The following is a 22168-nucleotide window of genomic DNA, read 5'->3' as shown; positions in this document are numbered from 1 at the left end:
TGATTAGTCGATGCTAATGTTTATTTTCCACGTTCAGCACCTTTGCTTTTGCAATAAGCAATTACAGATTTGAACGGAAGCACATCAAGGACTTGGTTTAAAGCTCAAGAAAATACCTCCTAGTGGTATTTTTGTTCCTCTATATGGTGGGAGGTGCTAAGCTGTATTGTGGTCAATTGGCAAGTCAGTGTTAGCTCAGGCATGGCTTGTAGGCTCTATCATTTTTACAGATTCGCTGGGAGGTGATTCTACCCCTCTGCTCTGCGCTTGTGAGACCCCACCTGGAGCACTGTGTCCAGCTCTGGAGTCCTCAACATAGAAAGGACAAGAACATGTTGGAATGGGTCCAGCAGATGGCCGTAAAGATGATCAGAGGGCTGGAGCACCTCTGCTATGAAGACAGGCTGAGAGAGCTGGGGTTGTTCAGCCTGGAGAAGAGAAGGCTCTGGGGAAAGCCTTCCAGTGTCTGAAGGGGCTACAGGAGAGCTGGGGAGGGATGCTTTGTCAGGGAGTGGAGCCATAGGACGAGGCGTAATGGTTTTGAATTGAAAGAGGGGAGATTTAGATTAGAAAATAAGAGGAAATCCTTTGCTGTGAGGGTGGTGAGACACTGGAACAGGTTGCCCAGAGAAGCTGTAGATGCCCCATCCCTGGAGGGGTTCAAGGCCAGGCTGGATGGGGCTTTGAGCAACCTGGTGTGGTGGGAGGTGTCCCTGCCCATGGCAGGGGTTTGGAACTTGATGATCTTTAAAGTCCCTTCCAACTCTAACCATTCTATCATTTTATAGCCTGATGGTGCCCGTTGGCCTGCGGAGGACTGTGCCTGTGTAGCCACTGGTAGGCTCTGACTCACAGGTCTTGCTTTCCCTGCTTTTCTTCTTTTCAGGAGAGGGAACAGTACCCAGGACTATAGTATATAGTCAAATCTCAATTTATCACCAGGAAAATCTCAGACATTAACTTTTTTTTTTTCTTAAAATAGGATTTTTTTCTTTGGGAAAGGTTCACTGAAATAAATCAAACCATTTTTGTGAGAAAGTGCTGTCTTGCTAATGTTTTCTGAGGGAATTATAAAAATGCGTGGCTTTGACTGTAATTTGGCTTTGATATATAAATACATGATAATGTAGTATGCATTGAAATTAAGCCTTTCCATAGGTTGAAACATAGATTTAAACTTCTCATTCCAAAATCCGACACACAAAAACTTTGACAACTGAAATTTTTCTGCAGGTTGTAAAATCTTATTCCCGTTATTCAAGATGGATGATAAAGATCTGAGTTTAGCCTTATGTCTGATCATGGGCATTCCTAACATTTGGAGAGCTTTCTAGCACAACACAATTTGTAAACATTGATATGTGGCTTGAGGTAGATGCTTTAAAAAATGGTCAGTGATGTAAGTGCTGAAAGCCCATTGACTTCTTGTGATTTATTGTAGGAGTATTTTCCCCTCTTTGCAGGAGCTGTTAAATTGCCCTAGAAACTGTCACTGAGACCAATGTGCTTCCCAGCTAAGGGGACTTCTGGACCCTGGTAGGGAATCCCTCTGCCTTGGATACTGTCCTGAGGTTGTGGCAATTATTGTGCTGATGTCCGAGCAAATTATCACGGGGTAAAACTGGAAGCAAAATTTCTTTACCTCATTTCTTTCATACCAACCAACGTTTTGCATTTTGGAAAACGTCTGGGAGCGTTTCACCACAAAATAAATGAGGTAGCCGCTCCCGCACAAGCAGCAGATGATGAGGACATTGGCCAAAACGCGCAGGAACCTCCTCAGGTGGATGTTCTCATCCTTGTTACTTTCTTGCTCGTCCACAATAGACTCCTGAAAAAACAGGAATGCTCACAGAATGGGAGAACGTACCTTGCAGCACCGAGCCTAAGGCAACATTGGATGGTTTTCCACCCTATGAGATGTAATCCCGTGCTATCCTGGCTATGTTGAACTTGGGAGTTTGTGTTAAGCTCAAACAAAGCTTCCTACAGGCATCCCGGTTTGACTGAAAAACGCCAAATGGCAAACAGTCAGCCATGTCCCAAGGGAATGTGGTGGGGGAATTGTGCTCTGAAGTAAACCAGATATTTTTTCAAATCTGAAAAAATTTGTTGGGTTGACCTACGGCATGGGAGCTGGAGCTGTGGTGGTTCATCTCCATACCTTGGTCATATGGAGACATACAGGTACTCAGATTTCCCCTTCAACCTCTGCTACGGGTAGGCACTGGGAGCAACCCCAGAAGCAGACAGAGAAATGCTGGTTAGGGTTACCTTGAAGCTGGTGGTGATGGATGCGAACTTGTTGTCTGCTGTCTCTGGGTTGCCAATGAGGTAGTCCCAGCTGGTGAACATTTTCCAGCTGAAAATGAAGTTGTCATCGTCCCCGTCTGCTGTATTTTCGTTGGCATTGCGAGCCATCCTGTGCAAGGACACGTGGTGGCAAGGTCAGGGAGTGTTTCACAGAGCCACCATGTGTCCTTCAGCCTTGCAAACAGCACTGGTGGCTTTGGGTTACTGGTGGGTAAGGAAGGAGCAGAGTGACCATTCTTGGGGTTTGGGTGTGACTGTCTGGCACGTGCTGTGGGGGTTCAGGTTGAAGGAGGACTGAGCTGTCAAAAGGGGTCTTCAGGAGCATACAGGTCTTGTATTAGAAACAGTCATGTAGAAAAAATCTAGCATAGGTGATTAAAGCAGATTAAGGATGGCTTCCATCAGATAATTCATGAAGAAATTCTATTTACAGGGCTTCTGGGACCTGGGGTACATTATATGATTATAGCTACCTTCAGTTAGTTAAATTTAGTCAAAAGTCACTGGTGCTGTGCAATACACCCACTGCAACACAAAGTTTTTGTGAGATTTCAGTAGCTGCACAATGCTGGAGCCAAAGAGCTCGCAGCAAACCATGCAGGGAGCGAAAAAGGATTATTCTCGTTAATCAGCAGAGGAGCAGATATGGCTTCTGCTCTTCCCTCTCTATTATTTGATCCCTGAAATCCTTCTGTAACTCCCACTAGAGTTCCCAGCACCAGTCCCTCAAGGAAGGTGAGACAACAGATGCTGCAATTTCATGGCAAATGTACAGCAAATCCCCATGTCCCACTCCAGCCAAAAGCTCAAGAGGCTCTTTCTGCTGCACAGCAATAGGGCCTGTTTGGAGAGCGATACAAATCCATGGGCTTATTCTTTCTTGCAAAGGAAGGATAACCTTTGCATGGTGTGGCCTTTTGAGAGAGACAGAGGGGTTTATTTTTGGCTTTGCAGAGACTGTCTCAGCAGCGAGAGGTGCCTTTGCTGCATCCTTGGTGCCCTGGGGATGCTGCAGGGGCCTCCCTGGTGCCCAGGGTCACTGCACCAGGGGCATGGACATTGGGACCCTGCTTAAAAACTCCATTGATTTGTTTGGGGACTCATCAAAAAAGTAGTCTGGTAGCGTTTGGCTATTTCCTGTACCCCTTGCACTATCTGTGTGACTTATGTTGGCTTTGAGGAATGTTTTTTTTAAAACAAAAGGATGGGAAAAGGAGCCTTTTGAAATTTACTGTAAGTAAAACCCTCCCTCATGTACAAAAACCCACCTGTTTGACAGCCTTGTAGTAATATCAGAAGAAGGGTTAAAGTGATGCAGAGTAGAAGAGGGCTGGAGAAGGAGGTGGGAGGGTTCAAGATAATGCACTTGAGCACAGGGCTGAGGCAGGGGACTGCCCGGGGTGTCCACCAGAACCAGGGAAGGTGGATGCTGAGGCCAAGTGAGTGATCACAGCAGGCACAAAGCCTCCATGCTCCCCCTGCCATCCAGCCAAGGCTGGACCGAGCCATGAGCTGTGCCCGTGGAGGGGAACCCAGCTGTGAGACACATCTGGGTGGGCTTTGCAGAGAGGAAAATGCCAGCTGTACTTACGATCTTATAACAACCATAAGGCTGTAGCCAAAGACACTGATCCCAACCATGAAATAAGCCATCGGCAGCCTGTATTTTAACCAGCCAATTGTCCGCTGGTTGTTGTAGTAGCCGTAAAAGAGCGCCGAGTACTTGATGTAGCCCTGGAGGAAAAGCAAAAGCAAACCTTTGTGTAAGCTGTGCTTCTGCAGGGAAGAGGTTCCTGGTAAAAACCTGAAGATTTAAACCAAGGAAAAGCAACTTGAAATAATTTTTAGTGTCTCCTTCTCAGCTGACTGCTGCTCTGTCACCTTTGAGAGCCATCATCCTAAGAGCTTATCCTCCTAAAGAGAGGGAAGAAGAGGTAGGGCACGTCAGGGGATATTGGCTGAAAATTAAAGTGCAGTTATTATCCATCACTGTTTCATCCCTCCCAGAAAAACCTCCTTGTTGCTCTTTTTGACTGTAGCCCACCTGTTTTTCTAAGTCATTATCAAACACTCATATCTTGTAGAAATGCTCTAGCGAAGGGGTTTCCCACCATGAAATGAAACTTTTCCTTTCAGCTAGATGGCAGCTGATGCTCGGTACCCTGCAGAGTTAGTTCCTTTTACTGGCTACCACCTGCAGAGAAAACATAACTAAAGACTACGATCAAAGCATTACTTTCCTATGGAAAGCAGAGCTCAAGACAAAGTATCAACCACATTGTCTCAGGTAGGTGTATTTTTTGCTGTACAAACTGTTGGGAATCCAGCAAGCAATCTGCATTAGCTAGCAATCTCTCCTTATGTTTCTGTCATATCTCATCCAAGTTGATGTGTGTCATTGCATATTGTACTTCTCTATTTTTTGGCTGTAGTCTTTCAGGTCCTTAGCATGGTTAATCAGTCTGGCCATGGGAGCTGAACGAGCTCCCCTCTGATCAAGCCTTTGGAAAGAGTGAGATTGAGACATAACTTGAAGCTTATATCAGAGGCTGTGTAATGGATCTTGTTTAGAGACATTGAATAATTTACATGGGAAGGGACCTCTGGAGGTCATCTAGTCAAGCCCCCTGCTCAAAGCTAGAGCTTATTTCAAAATTAGCTGTGGCTCAGAGCTGTGCCCAGCTGAGTTTTGAAAATCTCCCAAGGATGGAGATCCCACAGCCTCTCTTCAGAACCTCTCTTCCACTGTTTGACCATTCTCGTTTAATTAATTAGGCTAAGCTTCCCCAAAGTGCTAGGTTTTTCCTTTCTACCTAATACAAAACCTCAGTATCCCTGGGTGCCACATGAGCTGCGTGTTCACCCTGCATGAAGTACAGACACGGGGCAATTTTGGACGTGTTTCTGCCAGTGGTGCTGAGCCTGTGGCTGGCACACCATGGCACAGCTGCCTGGGGCTTGTAACGTGTTATCTGTAATGTGTGTTGGGGAGGTGTAATGAAAAAAGCCTCGTAAAATATAAAGATGATGCTCCTGGAAGGTGCCAGTGAAAGTTTTTTTGTTCTCAGGTTGTAATCCCAAACCTTTGCCTTTTTGATTCATCAAATGGTGGGGGCTGAAAAATGAGTTTCTCTACTCACATCATCCAGTATGTTCTTTAAACTCCATTTGTGAGATGCTGTGTCTGGTGTCCAAGTGAGATTTATTCCTTTCTACTCCTCTAGAAATCCATGACGTGACCTCCTTGCTGCCAAAGCAGACATTTCCCTGGCTCCTCTCTCTTGAAATGTATTTTTCAGGATGATGGTATTGACTCTTCATTTTGTACCCGCTCTGAAATATGTTTCCCCATTGCACTTCTCCTGTGGCCCGTGCTGGAATAAGCATCTATTCGTTTTCAAAGGGCAAGCCTCTGTGAAGGGCTTAATTTGACATCTTCTGGCTGCAGAGGGTATAGGTGCACGTTGTTGCCCCATACTTGAGCTGGTGTGACTGGTGTCAAGCAGCAAGGGGAGTGGGTACGGGATGGGGACCTGTATGGCAGAGGGGTTCAGAGGATCAAGCCCCCGGTGACAGCAGGGGAAGGTAGATGTACATGCCATGCCATGGGTAGGAGACTGGCAGGTCATGGTAGCCAGCCCTTCATGCAATGGTACAGTCTCATCCAAGAGCAAATTTCCTTACTGATACATGTATAGTTTGTGTTCTCCTAAAATCAGCAGCTGCAGCTCAGCAACGTTCCTGCAGGGAAATTTTTGGGTTTGTTTTGGTGTTTGGGTTTGGTTTGGTTGGTTTTTTTTTTGGTTTTAGGTTTTTTTTTCTGGATTAATGAGTTTAAATGCTGCTGCTTATATTTTTACAGTCTGATGCCCCAAATGAGCTTTTTGTTCAGTGCAATGTTATTCAAAGTGCCGCCTCTGAAATTGGGATTCTGGCAAGTGGGTGACAGTGCTGGGAGAGAAAGAGCTAAAGGGATCCTCAGCAGAAAACGATGGTTGAATTAGATGATCTTAAAGGTCCCTTCCAACCTAGACAGTTCTGTGATTCTAAAATGGGAGGTGAACGAAGGACTGGCCCTGTCAGATTCCTGGACATTTGAAGCCTTATTAATGAATTAATTTAAATAATCTGGTTTACGTTAAAGTAGTTGTTGGTAATTTTATTATCTAAGGAAATTGTGATGGGGTTTATCACAGAAGGACTAAGTCCCACGATTGTAATACATGGGCTAGTGACAACACACTTTTAAAAAATATTTCCCCAAGAAGCAGCTTTCAAAGTCAGATCCCAAGGTATTGGCCACAGCAGAATCTCTTCATTCCCTACACACATATTTTTCTTTTTTGGGCCATCCCCTAAAACCACTTAATTTCTTTGGCCTTAAATCTTCAAAGGCAAAGAGTATCTAAGGGGGGGTCTGAGTTGGGGTTGCAGCCAAGTGCTTGCAGGTGGCTGGAAACTGAGGCTTTCCCTTTGGGTCCAAGTGCTAAACTCTGGTTCCAGCTTCTGCAAGTGCTTGTCTTTGGGTCCAGCTTCAGGCTCGTGCATATTTGAGGGGAACAGGGATGGCAGGGACATGGGGACTGATTTCCTTCCCAAGTCTATGAGCAAATTCAGCGGTACGGCAAGATGCTTCCTGCCTGCAAAGGGGGTCCACAGCTTGAACTGGCCACCTGGCTGCCTGGTTTGGAGTAGGTATTGTGTTTCCCCTGCGTGCTGGCCACCTTTTCTAGTTGGAAGCAAAAAAATTGTGCATAAACATTTTTTTGGTTTTGTTTTTTTTTCAGAATAACATTCTACATTATGAATGGGAGATGATGATACAGATTTCTACAGACTGTTGTACACAGATTTAAAATACAGCAGAGATGTAGTTATTGGGTATTTTTTCCTCTGAAAAAAGATTTTTTTTTTTTTTTTTTTTCCCTGAGTTCATGGGGCAACTTTGTGGTTTGAATGAGTTGTACCAAGCTTGCTACTGGGCAGTTTGCATAGTCACCTGCTTCTACTAACGCTCATAGAAAAATCTAACTTTGGCTTCTTGTGGATAGAAATGCTGTGTAGATAAAAAGATATGGGGTTCCTAAATCTTGGGGGGTATTAGCCAGCTGTCTTGGGATGCCCTATGTCCCCTTTGGGATAAAAGTGTATATCTCTGTTCCTGCCACACTGAGAAATCTGTGTGTGTTTGTGTGTATACACGCACACACGCATGTGTGACACATGCCAGCCAGCAGATTTGTATATGGAGGTAGTTCAAATCTGTATGCAGGTGCCTACATGTGCACGTGCTGTTTTGGCCAGAAATCTCTGGATATCCACAAAGATTTCATGGCAGAAGGTGTCATTATCTTCTGGTAGAAATAGGTGCATTCATTGCTGCTTTATCTTGCAACAATTCTGTCCCTGCAGTTCTGCAGTAAGCTCTGAAGGGGTTTTGGAAGTATTCAACAGATCTCTTATGATTAACACTCCTCTACTTACCTCAAAATCCCAAAGAACTGAAAAATCCATAGCTGTTGCTTGTTCAGCCCGGGGTACGGTTTTCCTCGGCATGCTCCCGTATGGCATTCCCATCAGGACCTGGTGAATGTTAATAAGAGTGATGCATGTGTAGTGTAACACAGCGTACAGTTTGTAGCATTTTTCTTCCCAATGAGTCTTTTGGTTGGTTGTGGTTTTCACAATTTCAATTTTGGTTGATTTTTTTACATATAGATATAATTTCTTAATACCAGAGCAGCAGTTTCAAAATATTTAGAATTAATTTCACCCAAATAATCCAAAGAGCTCCCTTTCCCTGGTAACATCCATTGCACAGGAACTACTTTGCCAAGGAACTGTATCCCTCAACGACCGGCTCCGGTTTAAATGTCCTTAGTTTAGCAAGAAGTTCTTTGCTTGAACTTCATGGGTCTAATGCAATAAAGGGATTAGCTTTATCTGTTTATGCAGGACTCCTCCTTTGAGAGAAGTCTAGAGCACAGGCTCGAGCTTACGGTATATTTTGTATTATATAGTCTTGAACTGAAAAATGATCTCAAGGTGAGGTGAAGGGTAGTTAAGCTTGGGCAAAAAAGCCTACGGCAAAAGGATGCAAAGAACAGTTATCTATCATGGCATAGCCACTCCTGATGGCACCACACAAAGAAGGACGTGCAGCACGTCCAGCTGCTACTGCAGTCCAGACAGAGAACATCAAGGCCTACAGAGACTTAATAATATATCTACAAGCAGACTCTGGTGCCCATACCAAAATATCTCATTAGCATTCCTAGGCTAGAAAGGTCCTAGCACATCATCTAGCGCTTATTTGTAATTTAATTTCAAAATAATTTATGATTAAATGTTTATTGTCCAGCTACTCTCCGTATGGTAACAGCTCAGTAGGCAGTGAGTAACAGTATGCATACTTTAAGGACAAAAGCTGTTTAGTCGTCTACCATATGCACAGTTCCTAACAAAATACATTTGTATTGTTCAGCGCTAATGATTATGTCTCTTCATCCTGGGAGCAAACAGAGCTTTTACTTTTGATAGTGTGAACAACCACATTAAGGAGAACAAAAGCACAGTCCTCAGGAGAGACTCTGTGCTGCATTTTTGCTCCATAAAAATCTGCATCGAACAGAACAGATGCCACTGTCTGTGGATTGCACAGTCTTTAAGGACTGCAATGAGTAATTTAGCCAGAGCTGTAATGGCTACATTAAAAAAATCCTTGAATAAACGATCATATAAAGTTGACTATGAGATCCTTTTCCCTTTCCAAGAACTGTGAGAAATAAAAAAAAAACTAAAAATAAAACTCTTCCTTGGGAATCATCTGAATTAGAAATATGGAAGAGGAATATTTCCCAAACAAATGTTAGTTGGCAAAGTGCTTGGGAAATTGCTCCTTCCCTTGACAGCCCCTCCTGCGGGGCTCTGCCATGGCTGTTGCCCCAGGGCTGTGCCCCTTGGAGGGCCCAAAAAGGGTCTCCTGAGCCTGATGAGGGGTCCTGGCAGTAGCATCGTCCACCAGAAACAAGGGATTTCCACCCTCACTTTTAGTCTTGCTACTGCGAAAGCTCATGCAGCTGTAGGTTTGTCAGAACTGGACTCAACATGCCCAGTGAAAACTGCATTGCAGCTGGTGGCTCTGGTGATTGCACAGGAATAACCAGTCCGACTTCATCATCCGTAGTGTGATTTTTTTGCAATGCAGAACGGTGACGAAAATGTTTGGGGAGGTCTCATGCTGTCTTGGGGGTTTTCTTAATCAGTTTCAGAGCACGGTCCATTTCTTATGGCTCTTGTGGACCTGAGTTTGTACCTGAGAGGATTCCTAGATCATGTTTTACGCTTTAATCAAAATGTAAAAATAGCCTCACGTTAGGTTTTTGAGCTCCTGTTTTAGCTGATGGATGGGCAGGATCTTTTATAGCATTTTAGGTCTCCTGATTTCAATCCAGCTTTTGCTTCTGTGTCAGTAACAGCCTCCTAAGTTGATCTTTGTAAATAATTGTCTTTATACATTTCATTTTTCTAAAGAATTGCCTGTTATAGAATCATAGAATCATCTAGGTTGGCAGGGACATTTAAGATCGAGTCCAACCATTAACCTAACACTGCCAAACCCACCGCTAAACCGTGTCCCTCAGCACCACGTCTACCCATCTTTTAAATACCTCTAAGGATGGTGATTCAGCCACTTCCCTGGGCATCCTGTTCCAATGTTTGATAACCCTTTTTTTGAAGCAGTTTTTCCCAATATTCATTCTAAACCTTGTAAGACACTTGTTTGTGCTGTTAATCTCACATTTGTGTTAAGCAACAAGCAAGATATTACCGAAAGAAGAATTAAGCACTTACCTCTGGAATTATAACCAGTCCAAATATTAACCCAAAAAGGACAAGATTTACTCCGTACATCCATCGCAGAAATATGAAGTAGGAAGCAACTGAGGAGCCAAAATGACCTTGAGCCAGAAAACAAGTAGCGGTTAGAAGTTTGGAGGGGGTAAACCATCCTCAACAAGACCTGGCCCCTTTACCGTCAGGTCTCCCCAGCATATTGCCCAAGGCTCTCCCAACAGTCCCCACCACTGATGGTGATGGGAAAGTCTGGAGCTGCCCAGGGTGGGTGCTCCTAGGTTGGCAGTGGTGCCCAGGGTGAGTGGAGGCTGAGGACCAGGAGCATTGTTTGGATGAAGGTAAAGCTGTCTTACGAAATGTCTCACTGCCGCTTTGCGCAGCAAATTCCACTTACTCTCCACTTCTTTTATCTTCATCTCCCAGGGTATGCACTGGGTTTTAAAATTGTCAAAGTCTCTCTTGAATTTCACCCATTTCTGAAACAAGACAAAGTTGCTGTGAGCAGAGAGGAGCGAAGAGGGAGGCTGTAGGGCTTTCTAAGGTCAGGGTTTCGTAGCGCTGCCAGGAATAGGTGTGAAGTCCAAAGCAAAAACTCTGGTCTGGGTCTGATCTTCAATCCAAAAAGCCCCCCACCCCCAAGCATCCACATTCATTATCTGAATTTTACCTTCCCAGGCTTTTGGGAAGCTGTAGTTGTGCTATGAGTTTACTGTATTACATAGGGGTAGAAAATTCAGACCTAGCTCTGGATTGAAAGAATTGACACAGAGCCAACTTTGTTTAAACCAAAATTTAATTAGATAAAATAGTGAGCTTGAATCCTTCCTCATCAGACCAGTGGCTAAACTCCCGTTGATTTAATCATCTCAGGCCTGGCTCCATTTTTCACTTCTCTGTATAATCTCCATGACAACATGGAACTTGGCTACCAACTTCAAACTTACAACACAGCCATCATCCTCCTTGTTGTCTCATTAACGGGGAGGATGAAATTGTACAGGAGTCCATGGGACAGCACAAGAGTTAGGTACGGCCTGTCTTGTCCTTAGGTCTACCTTGTCCCATGGTTCAAGGTGTTTGGAGAGGGCAACCAGAAAGCAGTGTTTTTCCCTGCTCCTGCAAACCCTCCCTCACCTCAGGGAAGGTTACAATGAGATTCAGATGGGGGGGAAATGTTACCCTGTTCTTTCTGTAATCATCATAGATTTGAAGCTGGCTAGTATTTTTTTTTAATGTTGCCAGGAAGCTTTATTCTGATTTCCTGCCATCTCTTTTGCCAAATATGGGTTACTAAACTCTACCAAAATTGGGCTGGATGCACATCCAGATACCCAGGCTTTTCCCAGGCATTGTTGCAGCACTTACCTTTGCCATCATCATCTTATACGCGTACAACTTTTTGCCCTTCCCTTTTCCCAGAGCTCCTTCAAACTTCTCTACGAAAGCTTGTGCCTCCCTAGTTGGGAAAGAAACAAGTGGGTTGTTGGAACAGCAGAGGTGTCTGGTTTTCACCTCTGCCCATGCTGGTGGGAAAGCCACCGTGCCGCCCTCCCCGTGTGAAGGCAGGGATTTGGGCTCCCCGAGCTGTGTCTGGGGTGCCAGCTGTTACCTGTTGGTGATGTTGCTGCACCATGCAGAGCTCACCCATCCACCCAGAGCTAGCTAACAGGTCCCCACAACACTCATGATCACGCTGAGATGTGTCCCAAATCTTGCTCCCTGCTTTTCCCTGAGCACAGACCAGAAACCCGCCTGTTCATCTTGCTTCAGAGCTCTCCCACCCTGGCCATACCTTCTCTCTCCTGGTGCATCATTCAAGGAAAAAACCCAACATTTTCTAGTGAAACAAACTCCAAGAGGATGCAGGATTTCCTGCCGTGAATGCTTCCCTGGATAAATATCAGAGACATACAACTGGCCCAACAGGATAATCTCGGTGCCAGAGAAATGAGTGTGTACTGGTCAGGAGTAAAATCAAGCAGCAAATTGAAATGGGTTTTAGAGTTGGCTTCTAAGGGAAATGCAGTGAAAAGAACCTAGGTAGACGTTGTTAGAGTATGCTGAGTGTGAATAACATTATATCATATATTGATGTTGCTGATACAGCATGAGAAGGCATTAAGTTTAAAGAGTTGGGAGGTCTTTGCAATCCTAAACCTGTGGGAAGATACCTGCTTGGTAGAAATAGTTGGCTAGTTCAGCCCATAACCTTGGGAAAATCACCTGCAACTTTATTTGCAAGCCTAAAGTGTGATTGTTGTGTTTCTGTGATTGTTGTGTTTCTGTGATTGATTGTTGTTCTCCTTATGTTTCACATTCCTGATCCATGCAATAGGGCTAATCTTTTCTTGTCTCAGGGTTGAGTTAGTGCAGCCAAAATACGTAATGAATGTGCAGCACTCTGACAGCCTTTCTGGACACCCCTGCACCAGCAGTGCAACAATTTTATTTAGGTTCATTAGATGGTGGTAAGGCTTGCCGTGACTCAGGGGTAAGATGAAAGGATGGAGGTATGTTATCAGACACGATCCTAGGCAGAATTTTAGCCAGCAAAGGGAAAATATGTCAGAAATAATACTGCTTTGCTTTTTTTTTTTTCTTTTCTTGCAGAACTTTGCACTTTTAGGTTCATAAGATTTTATTTGTAATGAGCTCAGGCTTGTTACAGAGCCTGTGATTTAGCAAAGCTACTTTGATACAGTTTTCCTGCATAGATCTTTACCCAGATTTTTAGAAATAATTGGCAATGTTCAAGGCTCCTGATTTTAATGGAAGGTGGAGCAGGTCTTGGCCTTCAGGGTGTAAAAGAGAGAAGCAGAGACCCACAGCGACTGCCAGCACCACAGCCTGGTCACTGCAGCTCTGAGCATCCTCTTGGCAAAGACGGAGCGGGGACATCCCCACACCTCGTGGGACCGTGCACACCTTGCAATGCCGTCTTGAAAGCTCTCTTGGTAGAAAGGGGTTTCAGGTAATTTTTAACCAACAGAGCTGAGATTTGAAATCTCAGGGCATCCCATGATGCTGAACCTTGGTGTGGGAATGGTCCTGGTCAACCTTGCCCCGCTGCCCACCGCTGCTCTGCACTGAAGGATCTCTGCAGCTGCCTGACTTGTTCCCACATTCAGTGTGGACTTGGTGGTCATATTATCTTTACTCCATAAACCCCTGCAATTAATACCGTATTTTTTCTGAATAGCACTGTCTTGGGAAGTGTGAAGTAACACGGCACTTGGCCGCTCTGATTTCTGTCTGACAGTGGGCATGCATAAGCAAACCAGGGCACAGAGTTTGCTTTAACAAGTAGCTTGATAGCAGTGAGTCATTTGGTTTTAAATACAAGGGTAGAATGACCTGGCCATGGGTATCAGTTGAACAGATTTGCACCTTGTCCCTTCTCTGGTTACAGAGACAGAAAATCTAATTCCACATTTTAATTGTGACCATTTAAACCCAGACAGGCTGGCCAGGCTCTGCTGGTTGCTTTTTCTGACACTGGGGTGTTACAGTAGCATGCAGCAAAAATGGGATTTCTAGGAGAGGCAAAGCACATCTCACGGTCAGCAAAGACCCCATGGATGTGGGTTCTGGGTGCGCCAAATATGGGTTACTAAACTCTACCAAAATTGGGCTGGATGCACATCCAGATACCCAGGCTTTTCCCAGGCATTGTTGCAGCACTTACCTTTGCCATCATCATCTTATACGCGTACAACTTTTTGCCCTTCCCTTTTCCCAGAGCTCCTTCAAACTTCTCTACGAAAGCTTGTGCCTCCCTAGTTGGGAAAGAAACAAGTGGGTTGTTGGAACAGCAGAGGTGTCTGGTTTTCACCTCTGCCCATGCTGGTGGGAAAGCCACCGTGCCGCCCTCCCCGTGTGAAGGCAGGGATTTGGGCTCCCCGAGCTGTGTCTGGGGTGCCAGCTGTTACCTGTTGGTGATGTTGCTGCACCATGCAGAGCTCACCCATCCACCCAGAGCTAGCTAACAGGTCCCCACAACACTCATGATCACGCTGAGATGTGTCCCAAATCTTGCTCCCTGCTTTTCCCTGAGCACAGACCAGAAACCCGCCTGTTCATCTTGCTTCAGAGCTCTCCCACCCTGGCCATACCTTCTCTCTCCTGGTGCATCATTCAAGGAAAAAACCCAACATTTTCTAGTGAAACAAACTCCAAGAGGATGCAGGATTTCCTGCCGTGAATGCTTCCCTGGATAAATATCAGAGACATACAACTGGCCCAACAGGATAATCTCGGTGCCAGAGAAATGAGTGTGTACTGGTCAGGAGTAAAATCAAGCAGCAAATTGAAATGGGTTTTAGAGTTGGCTTCTAAGGGAAATGCAGTGAAAAGAACCTAGGTAGACGTTGTTAGAGTATGCTGAGTGTGAATAACATTATATCATATATTGATGTTGCTGATACAGCATGAGAAGGCATTAAGTTTAAAGAGTTGGGAGGTCTTTGCAATCCTAAACCTGTGGGAAGATACCTGCTTGGTAGAAATAGTTGGCTAGTTCAGCCCATAACCTTGGGAAAATCACCTGCAACTTTATTTGCAAGCCTAAAGTGTGATTGTTGTGTTTCTGTGATTGTTGTGTTTCTGTGATTGATTGTTGTTCTCCTTATGTTTCACATTCCTGATCCATGCAATAGGGCTAATCTTTTCTTGTCTCAGGGTTGAGTTAGTGCAGCCAAAATACGTAATGAATGTGCAGCACTCTGACAGCCTTTCTGGACACCCCTGCACCAGCAGTGCAACAATTTTATTTAGGTTCATTAGATGGTGGTAAGGCTTGCCGTGGCTCAGGGGTAAGATGAAAGGATGGAGGTATGCTAGGCAGAATTTTAGCCAGCAAAGGGCAAATAGGTCAGAAATAATACTGCTTAGCTTTTTTTTTCTTTTCTTGCAGAACTTTGCACTTTTAGGTTCATAAGATTTTATTTGTAATGAGCTCAGGCTTGTTACAGAGCCTGTGATTTAGCAAAGCTACTTTGATACAGTTTTCCTGCATAGATCTTTACCCAGATTTTTAGAAATAATTGGCAATGTTCAAGGCTCCTGATTTTAATGGAAGGTGGAGCAGGTCTTGGCCTTCAGGGTGTAAAAGAGAGAAGCAGAGACCCACAGCGACTGCCAGCACCACAGCCTGGTCACTGCAGCTCTGAGCATCCTCTTGGCAAAGACGGAGCGGGGACATCCCCACACCTCGTGGGACTGTGCACACCTTGCAATGCTATCTCAAAAGCTCTCTTGGTAGAAAGGGGTTTCGGGTAATTTTTAACCAACAGAGCTGAGATTTGAAATCTCAGGGCACCCCAAGATGCTGAGCCTTGGCGTGGGAATGGTCCTGGTCAACCTTGCCCCGCTGCCCACTGCTGCTCTGCACTGAAGGATCTCTGCAGCTGCCTGAATTGTTCCCACATTCAGTGTGGACTGGGTGGAGATAATTATCTTTACTCCATTAACCCCTGCAAATAATACTATATTTTTTCCAAGTAGCACCGTCTCGGAAAGTGTGAAGTAACACGGCACTTGGCCGCTCTGATTTCTGTCTGACAGTGGGCATGCATAAGCAAACCAGGGCACAGAGTTTGCTTTAACAAGTAGCTTGATAGCAGTGAGTCATTTGGTTTTAAATACAAGGGTAGAATGACCTGGCCATGGGTATCAGTTGAACAGATTTGCACCTTGTCCCTTCTCTGGTTACAGAGACAGAAAATCTAATTCCACATTTTAATTGTGACCATTTAAACCCAGACAGGCTGGCCAGGCTCTGCTGGTTGCTTTTTCTGACACTGGGGTGTTACAGAAGCAGCAGCAAAAATGGGATTTCTAGGAGAGGCAAAGTGCATCTCACGGTCAACAAAGACCCCAGGGATGTGGGTTCCGGGTGTGGTGGGTACCTGAGCACTGAGAGCTTCTTCACCATCCTCCAGGGTTTGTTCCTCATGGTGGAAATCAGTTTTTTCTTTTGCTCCACTTGCTCCATCAGCATCGCGAGCTCTTCCTCTGCCAGCGACTCCTCCTCAGATGAGTTGGAAGAAGCAGAGGAAGTACTGGGGGAGATACAAAAGAAAGGGCACAAAATGGAAGATCTCACAGGAGTTAGAGGGAAGGTCTTGCTTGGGGTGGGCATGGGACAACTGGCCCCCAGGGATCCCACTCTGATGTGGGCACAGTGCCTTGCTGTCCCCTGACTCGGTGCAATGCCAGCGTGGCCCCTTCACCCTCCAGGCAAGGCTGCTTCCAGCCAGGATAATGAAGAGGTGATTGTGCCCCACCATAACTCACCCAACATTGTGCTTTGGACCACGCTTCAGGTACAAAAGCGTTGCCTGGGGCTACAGCTGCCTCAGGAGAAATGTTTTTCACACCTTCAGGGGACAATGGAAGATATGGGGAGAAGCAGCGGGCTGGGACAAGCAAGATTTGGAAGAGGCTTGACAACATGAGAGATCTCTTTTCACCTGAACGTTTCTAAGGACCAGCCAAAAAAATGTGCCTAGATCTGAGTGGCTCAAACTGTCTTCTTTAAGAGCGCTTTTCTACCCCCGGCTAGGGTAGGTGCTAGGACTCCACTACATGGATGGATCTCATCCTAGCTGAGAAACAGTGATGGTAGAAGGCCCTGGAAACGATTTTTTCCTGCCATCTCTTTTGCCAAATATGGGTTACTAAACTCTACCAAAATTGGGCTGGATGCACATCCAGATACCCAGGCTTTTCCCAGGCATTTTCTGTTTACATTATTGCTTTCCACTGTTGTCTCTCTTTTGGGAGAGCAGTAACTCACTCGCAGCCTGTCGGTTTTGCAGTTCTGACCCATACACCACTGGCATGTTGGCTTCACTGCCAGACTGACACAAGGCACCGTACTCAGGGATTGTTTAATTACCTGGTTTTCCTGTCTTTCTTCTGTTTGTTCTCCCCCTCCTTTCCTGTCTTATTTGTTCTCCTTCCTTCGTTTTCGGACTCCTTTTGATCTTTGGTAGGAGCCTTTTTGCCCCTCTCTCTCTGTCTTCTTCGTTCCTCTCCTGCCTTTTTTCCATTGCTGTTTTTTCTTTGGTAGTTTTTTCTCCTAGAAGCTCTGTTTCGTGGGCTACAATTGTCTTCCTCTTTGCTCTCATCATCATCTTCGTCTTCCTCTTGCTTTTTCCCTTCAGGTCTGTTTGCTCTGCTCGTTTCCCTCCGCTGCTGTTTCTTAGGTGTCTTGTCCTTTTCTTCATCTTCTGCAAGGGATAAAAACAAGTACTTTGGGAGACACTCAGGTGGCAACATAAGGATTCATCAGAAAAGCACAGGCAGCCTGGATGCCTGATGCAAACCCTGGCAAAATCAACCAGCAGATCCCCGTTGACCTCGGTGGGCTTTGCATTATGCTCCGTCCAAGAACCACGTCCAACTCTTTGGGTAGGGAAATGCAGTGAAAAGAACCTAGGTAGACGTTGTTAGAGTATGCTGAGTGTGAATAACATTATATCATATATTGATGTTGCTGATACAGCATGAGAAGGCATTAAGTTTAAAGAGTTGGGAGGTCGTATGGAACTGCCATTTGAAACAGTGCAACTCGTTTTAGCGGATCAGTGACTGACACGTAGCCATAAGAAAGCTGGAAATTAGTTACAAATGCAAAAGCCCATCCATCAGAGAACACAGGCAGGTTTCTTCCTGACCTGTAAACATATCAGAACAACGGAAACAGAAACTGCAGCCAGTTTAACAGTGTGGTTGTTGGTGTGATGTGATCTTTACCCAGATTTTTAGAAATAATTGGCAATGTTCAAGGCTCCTGATTTTAATGGAAGGTGGAGCAGGTCTTGGCCTTCAGGGTGTAAAAGAGAGAAGCAGAGACCCACAGCGACTGCCAGCACCACAGCCTGGTCACTGCAGCTCTGAGCATCCTCTTGGCAAAGACGGAGCGGGGACATCCCCACACCTCGTGGGACTGTGCACACCTTGCAATGCTATCTCAAAAGCTCTCTTGGTAGAAAGGGGTTTCGCTCAGGGGTAAGATGAAAGGATGGAGGTATGTTATCAGACACGATCCTAGGCAGAATTTTAGCCAGCAAAGGGAAAATATGTCAGCTGTGATTGTTGTGTTTCTGTGATTGTTGTGTTTCTGTGATTGATTGTTGTTCTCCTTATGTTTCACATTCCTGATCCATGCAATAGGGCTAATCTTTTCTTGTCTCAGGGTTGAGTTAGTGCAGCCAAAATACGTAATGAATGTGCAGCACTCTGACAGCCTTTCTGGACACCCCTGCACCAGCAGTGCAACAATTTTATTTAGGTTCATTAGATGGTGGTAAGGCTTGCCGTGGCTCAGGGGTAAGATGAAAGGATGGAGGTATGCTAGGCAGAATTTTAGCCAGCAAAGGGCAAATAGGTCAGAAATAATACTGCTTAGCTTTTTTTTTCTTTTCTTGCAGAACTTTGCACTTTTAGGTTCATAAGATTTTATTTGTAATGAGCTCAGGCTTGTTACAGAGCCTGTGATTTAGCAAAGCTACTTTGATACAGTTTTCCTGCATAGATCTTTACCCAGATTTTTAGAAATAATTGGCAATGTTCAAGGCTCCTGATTTTAATGGAAGGTGGAGCAGGTCTTGGCCTTCAGGGTGTAAAAGAGAGAAGCAGAGACCCACAGCGACTGCCAGCACCACAGCCTGGTCACTGCAGCTCTGAGCATCCTCTTGGCAAAGACGGAGCGGGGACATCCCCACACCTCGTGGGACTGTGCACACCTTGCAATGCTATCTCAAAAGCTCTCTTGGTAGAAAGGGGTTTCGGGTAATTTTTAACCAACAGAGCTGAGATTTGAAATCTCAGGGCACCCCAAGATGCTGAGCCTTGGCGTGGGAATGGTCCTGGTCAACCTTGCCCCGCTGCCCACTGCTGCTCTGCACTGAAGGATCTCTGCAGCTGCCTGAATTGTTCCCACATTCAGTGTGGACTGGGTGGAGATAATTATCTTTACTCCATTAACCCCTGCAAATAATACTATATTTTTTCCAAGTAGCACCGTCTCGGAAAGTGTGAAGTAACACGGCACTTGGCCGCTCTGATTTCTGTCTGACAGTGGGCATGCATAAGCAAACCAGGGCACAGAGTTTGCTTTAACAAGTAGCTTGATAGCAGTGAGTCATTTGGTTTTAAATACAAGGGTAGAATGACCTGGCCATGGGTATCAGTTGAACAGATTTGCACCTTGTCCCTTCTCTGGTTACAGAGACAGAAAATCTAATTCCACATTTTAATTGTGACCATTTAAACCCAGACAGGCTGGCCAGGCTCTGCTGGTTGCTTTTTCTGACACTGGGGTGTTACAGAAGCAGCAGCAAAAATGGGATTTCTAGGAGAGGCAAAGTGCATCTCACGGTCAACAAAGACCCCAGGGATGTGGGTTCCGGGTGTGGTGGGTACCTGAGCACTGAGAGCTTCTTCACCATCCTCCAGGGTTTGTTCCTCATGGTGGAAATCAGTTTTTTCTTTTGCTCCACTTGCTCCATCAGCATCGCGAGCTCTTCCTCTGCCAGCGACTCCTCCTCAGATGAGTTGGAAGAAGCAGAGGAAGTACTGGGGGAGATACAAAAGAAAGGGCACAAAATGGAAGATCTCACAGGAGTTAGAGGGAAGGTCTTGCTTGGGGTGGGCATGGGACAACTGGCCCCCAGGGATCCCACTCTGATGTGGGCACAGTGCCTTGCTGTCCCCTGACTCGGTGCAATGCCAGCGTGGCCCCTTCACCCTCCAGGCAAGGCTGCTTCCAGCCAGGATAATGAAGAGGTGATTGTGTCCCACCATAACTCACCCAACATTGTGCTTTGGACCACGCTTCAGGTACAAAAGCGTTGCCTGGGGCTACAGCTGCCTCGGGAGGAATGTTTTTCACACCTTCAGGGGACAATGGAAGATATGGGGAGAAGCAGTGGGCTGGGACAAGCAAGATTTGGAAGAGGCTTGACAACATGAGAGATCTCTTTTCACCTGAACGTTTCTAAGGACCAACCAAAAAAATGTGCCCAGATCTGAGTGGCTCAAACTGTCTTCTTTAAGAGCGCTTTTCTACCCCCGGCTAGGGTAGGTGCTAGGACTCCACTACATGGATGGATCTCATCCTAGCTGAGAAACAGTGATGGTAGAAGACCCTCAGTTTTGCTGTTTACATTATTGCTTTCCACTGTTGTCTCTCTTTTGGGAGAGCAGTAACTCACTCACAGCCTGTCAGTTTTGCAGTTCTGACCCATACATCACTGGCATGTTGGCTTCACTGCCAGACTGACACAAGGCACCGTACTCAGGGATTGTTTAATTACCTGGTTTTCCTGTCTTTCTTCTGTTTGTTCTCCCCCTCCTTTCCTTTCTTATTTGTTCTCCTTCCTTCATTTCCGGACTCCTTTTGATCTTTGGTAGGAGCCTTTTTGCCTCTCTCTCTCTGTCTTCTTCGTTCCTCTCCTGCCTTTTTTCCATTGCTGTTTTTTCTTTGGTAGTTTTTTCTCCTAGAAGCTCTGTTTCGTGGGCTACAACTGTCTTCCTCTTTGCTCTCATCATCATCTTCGTCTTCCTCTTGCTTTTTCCCTTCAGGTCTGTTTGCTCTGCTCGTTTCCCTCCGCTGCTGTTTCTTAGGTGTCTTGTCCTTTTCTTCATCTTCTGCAAGGGATAAAAACAAGTACTTTGGGAGACACTCAGGTGGCAACATAAGGATTCATCAGAAAAGCACAGGCAGCCTGGGTGCCTGATGCAAACCCTGGCAAAATCAACCAGCAGATCCCCGTTGACCTCGGTGGGCTTTGCATTATGCTCCATCCAAGAACCACGTCCAACTCTTTGGGTATGGAACTGCCATTTGAAACAGTGCAACTTGTTTTAGCAGATCAGTGACTGATACGTGGCCATAAGAAAGCTGGAAATGAGTTACAAATGCAAAAGCCCATCCATCAGAGAACACAGGCAGGTTTCTTCCTGACCTGTAAACACATCAGAACAACGGAAACAGAAACTGCAGCCAGTTTAACAGTGTGGTTGTTGGTGTGATGTCCTTGAAAGCTGTTTACTTTTCAAGGCTGGGGATGGAGGTATTCTGTTTATATTGAGAGAAGGTACAGTTTAGGAAGCACCAGGTCTTGTTTCTCTGAGTTTTCTTTTCTATAGGAACGTCTGTATCCAGAGAAACAAAACCAACAGGTAGTCTTTCATGCACTTTTCATTCTTACCGGCATTGCAAGCTAAACCCCTCATTTGTCCAGAAGCCAGAAGTGCTTTGGAAGATCAAAATGGAGCATGACTTAATTGCAGAATATTACAGAAAGGAGAAAAAAATATTCAAGAAACCTCAAGCCCCTCCATCCTTTTTACCACCAGTTACATTAAAATCCATAGTAAGTTTTTCTAGATTCTTTTGGCTTCTGATTTTCCAAAATTTCTTACTGATGGAAATAGGGTGTTCAAACAACGAAAAAAGAGAAATGTGTAATTTTGGCACTTTCCCCAGGGTTGGAGAAATAGTAATGGAAGAAGGAAATTGTGCTGGAGCGGGATCCAGAGTGAAAAATGAGCAGCCTGAAAGGCAAGGAAAATAGAAGCAAAAAGAATTTAAGTATTTGCATTTTTGTTTTGGTGAAAAGTTAGAAATTAATAGCAAGCAAACAGGTTTTGCTTGCTAGTGGTAAAAATTTAGTAGGTGGTGGTTGTCACACTTGTCACTGGGAATGAGAAGGAGCTTTCAACTTATTTCTCAAGAGCTGTCGGGTGGGTTTCTGTTACTGTGTAATGGGACATCTCAGCTGAATTTCAGTTAGTGATCTGGATCAAAAGACCACCTACTCTCTCTGGGACAATGTGCATTTTCAGCAGACAACTAGCATGCAACAGAGCTGAGATTTGAAATCTCAGGGCATCCCATGATGCTGAACCTTGGTTTTCGGCAGACAACTAGCATGGTTTTCATTTGCAATCTATCAAATATTAGGTTAATATTAGCATTCATTTGTTA

The 22168-nt window shown here is 45.2% G+C and overlaps 2 protein-coding genes across 2 annotated transcripts in view; one reads left to right on the top strand and one right to left on the bottom strand.

Moving 5' to 3' along the window:
• The window catches only part of MYRIP (myosin VIIA and Rab interacting protein), a 414556-nt gene that overhangs the window by 21948 nt on the left and 370440 nt on the right, over window positions 1-22168 (top strand). The gene's annotated exons all lie outside the window — the stretch shown is intronic.
• LOC106887808 (transmembrane channel-like protein 2) overlaps window positions 1-22168 on the bottom strand; it is a 37268-nt gene that overhangs the window by 14364 nt on the left and 736 nt on the right. The window contains exons 3-13 of the mRNA XM_014941552.1: window positions 20701-20826; window positions 20007-20070; window positions 19600-19752; window positions 16077-16229; window positions 11536-11626; window positions 10565-10646; window positions 10168-10274; window positions 7798-7896; window positions 3905-4047; window positions 2275-2422; window positions 1643-1831 (exon numbers count right to left, since the gene is read on the bottom strand). Coding sequence (XP_014797038.1) covers window positions 1643-1831; window positions 2275-2422; window positions 3905-4047; window positions 7798-7896; window positions 10168-10274; window positions 10565-10646; window positions 11536-11626; window positions 16077-16229; window positions 19600-19752; window positions 20007-20070; window positions 20701-20826 — 1355 coding nt within the window. The remainder of the gene's footprint in view (window positions 1-1642; window positions 1832-2274; window positions 2423-3904; window positions 4048-7797; window positions 7897-10167; window positions 10275-10564; window positions 10647-11535; window positions 11627-16076; window positions 16230-19599; window positions 19753-20006; window positions 20071-20700; window positions 20827-22168) is intronic.

Source organism: Calidris pugnax, unplaced genomic scaffold (assembly GCF_001431845.1).
Source record: "Calidris pugnax isolate Ruff unplaced genomic scaffold, ASM143184v1 scaffold23, whole genome shotgun sequence".
Classification (NCBI taxonomy): domain Eukaryota; kingdom Metazoa; phylum Chordata; class Aves; order Charadriiformes; family Scolopacidae; genus Calidris; species Calidris pugnax.
Note: the sequence above shows the minus strand (reverse complement) of the source record. Positions and strands in the feature narration are given on the sequence as shown.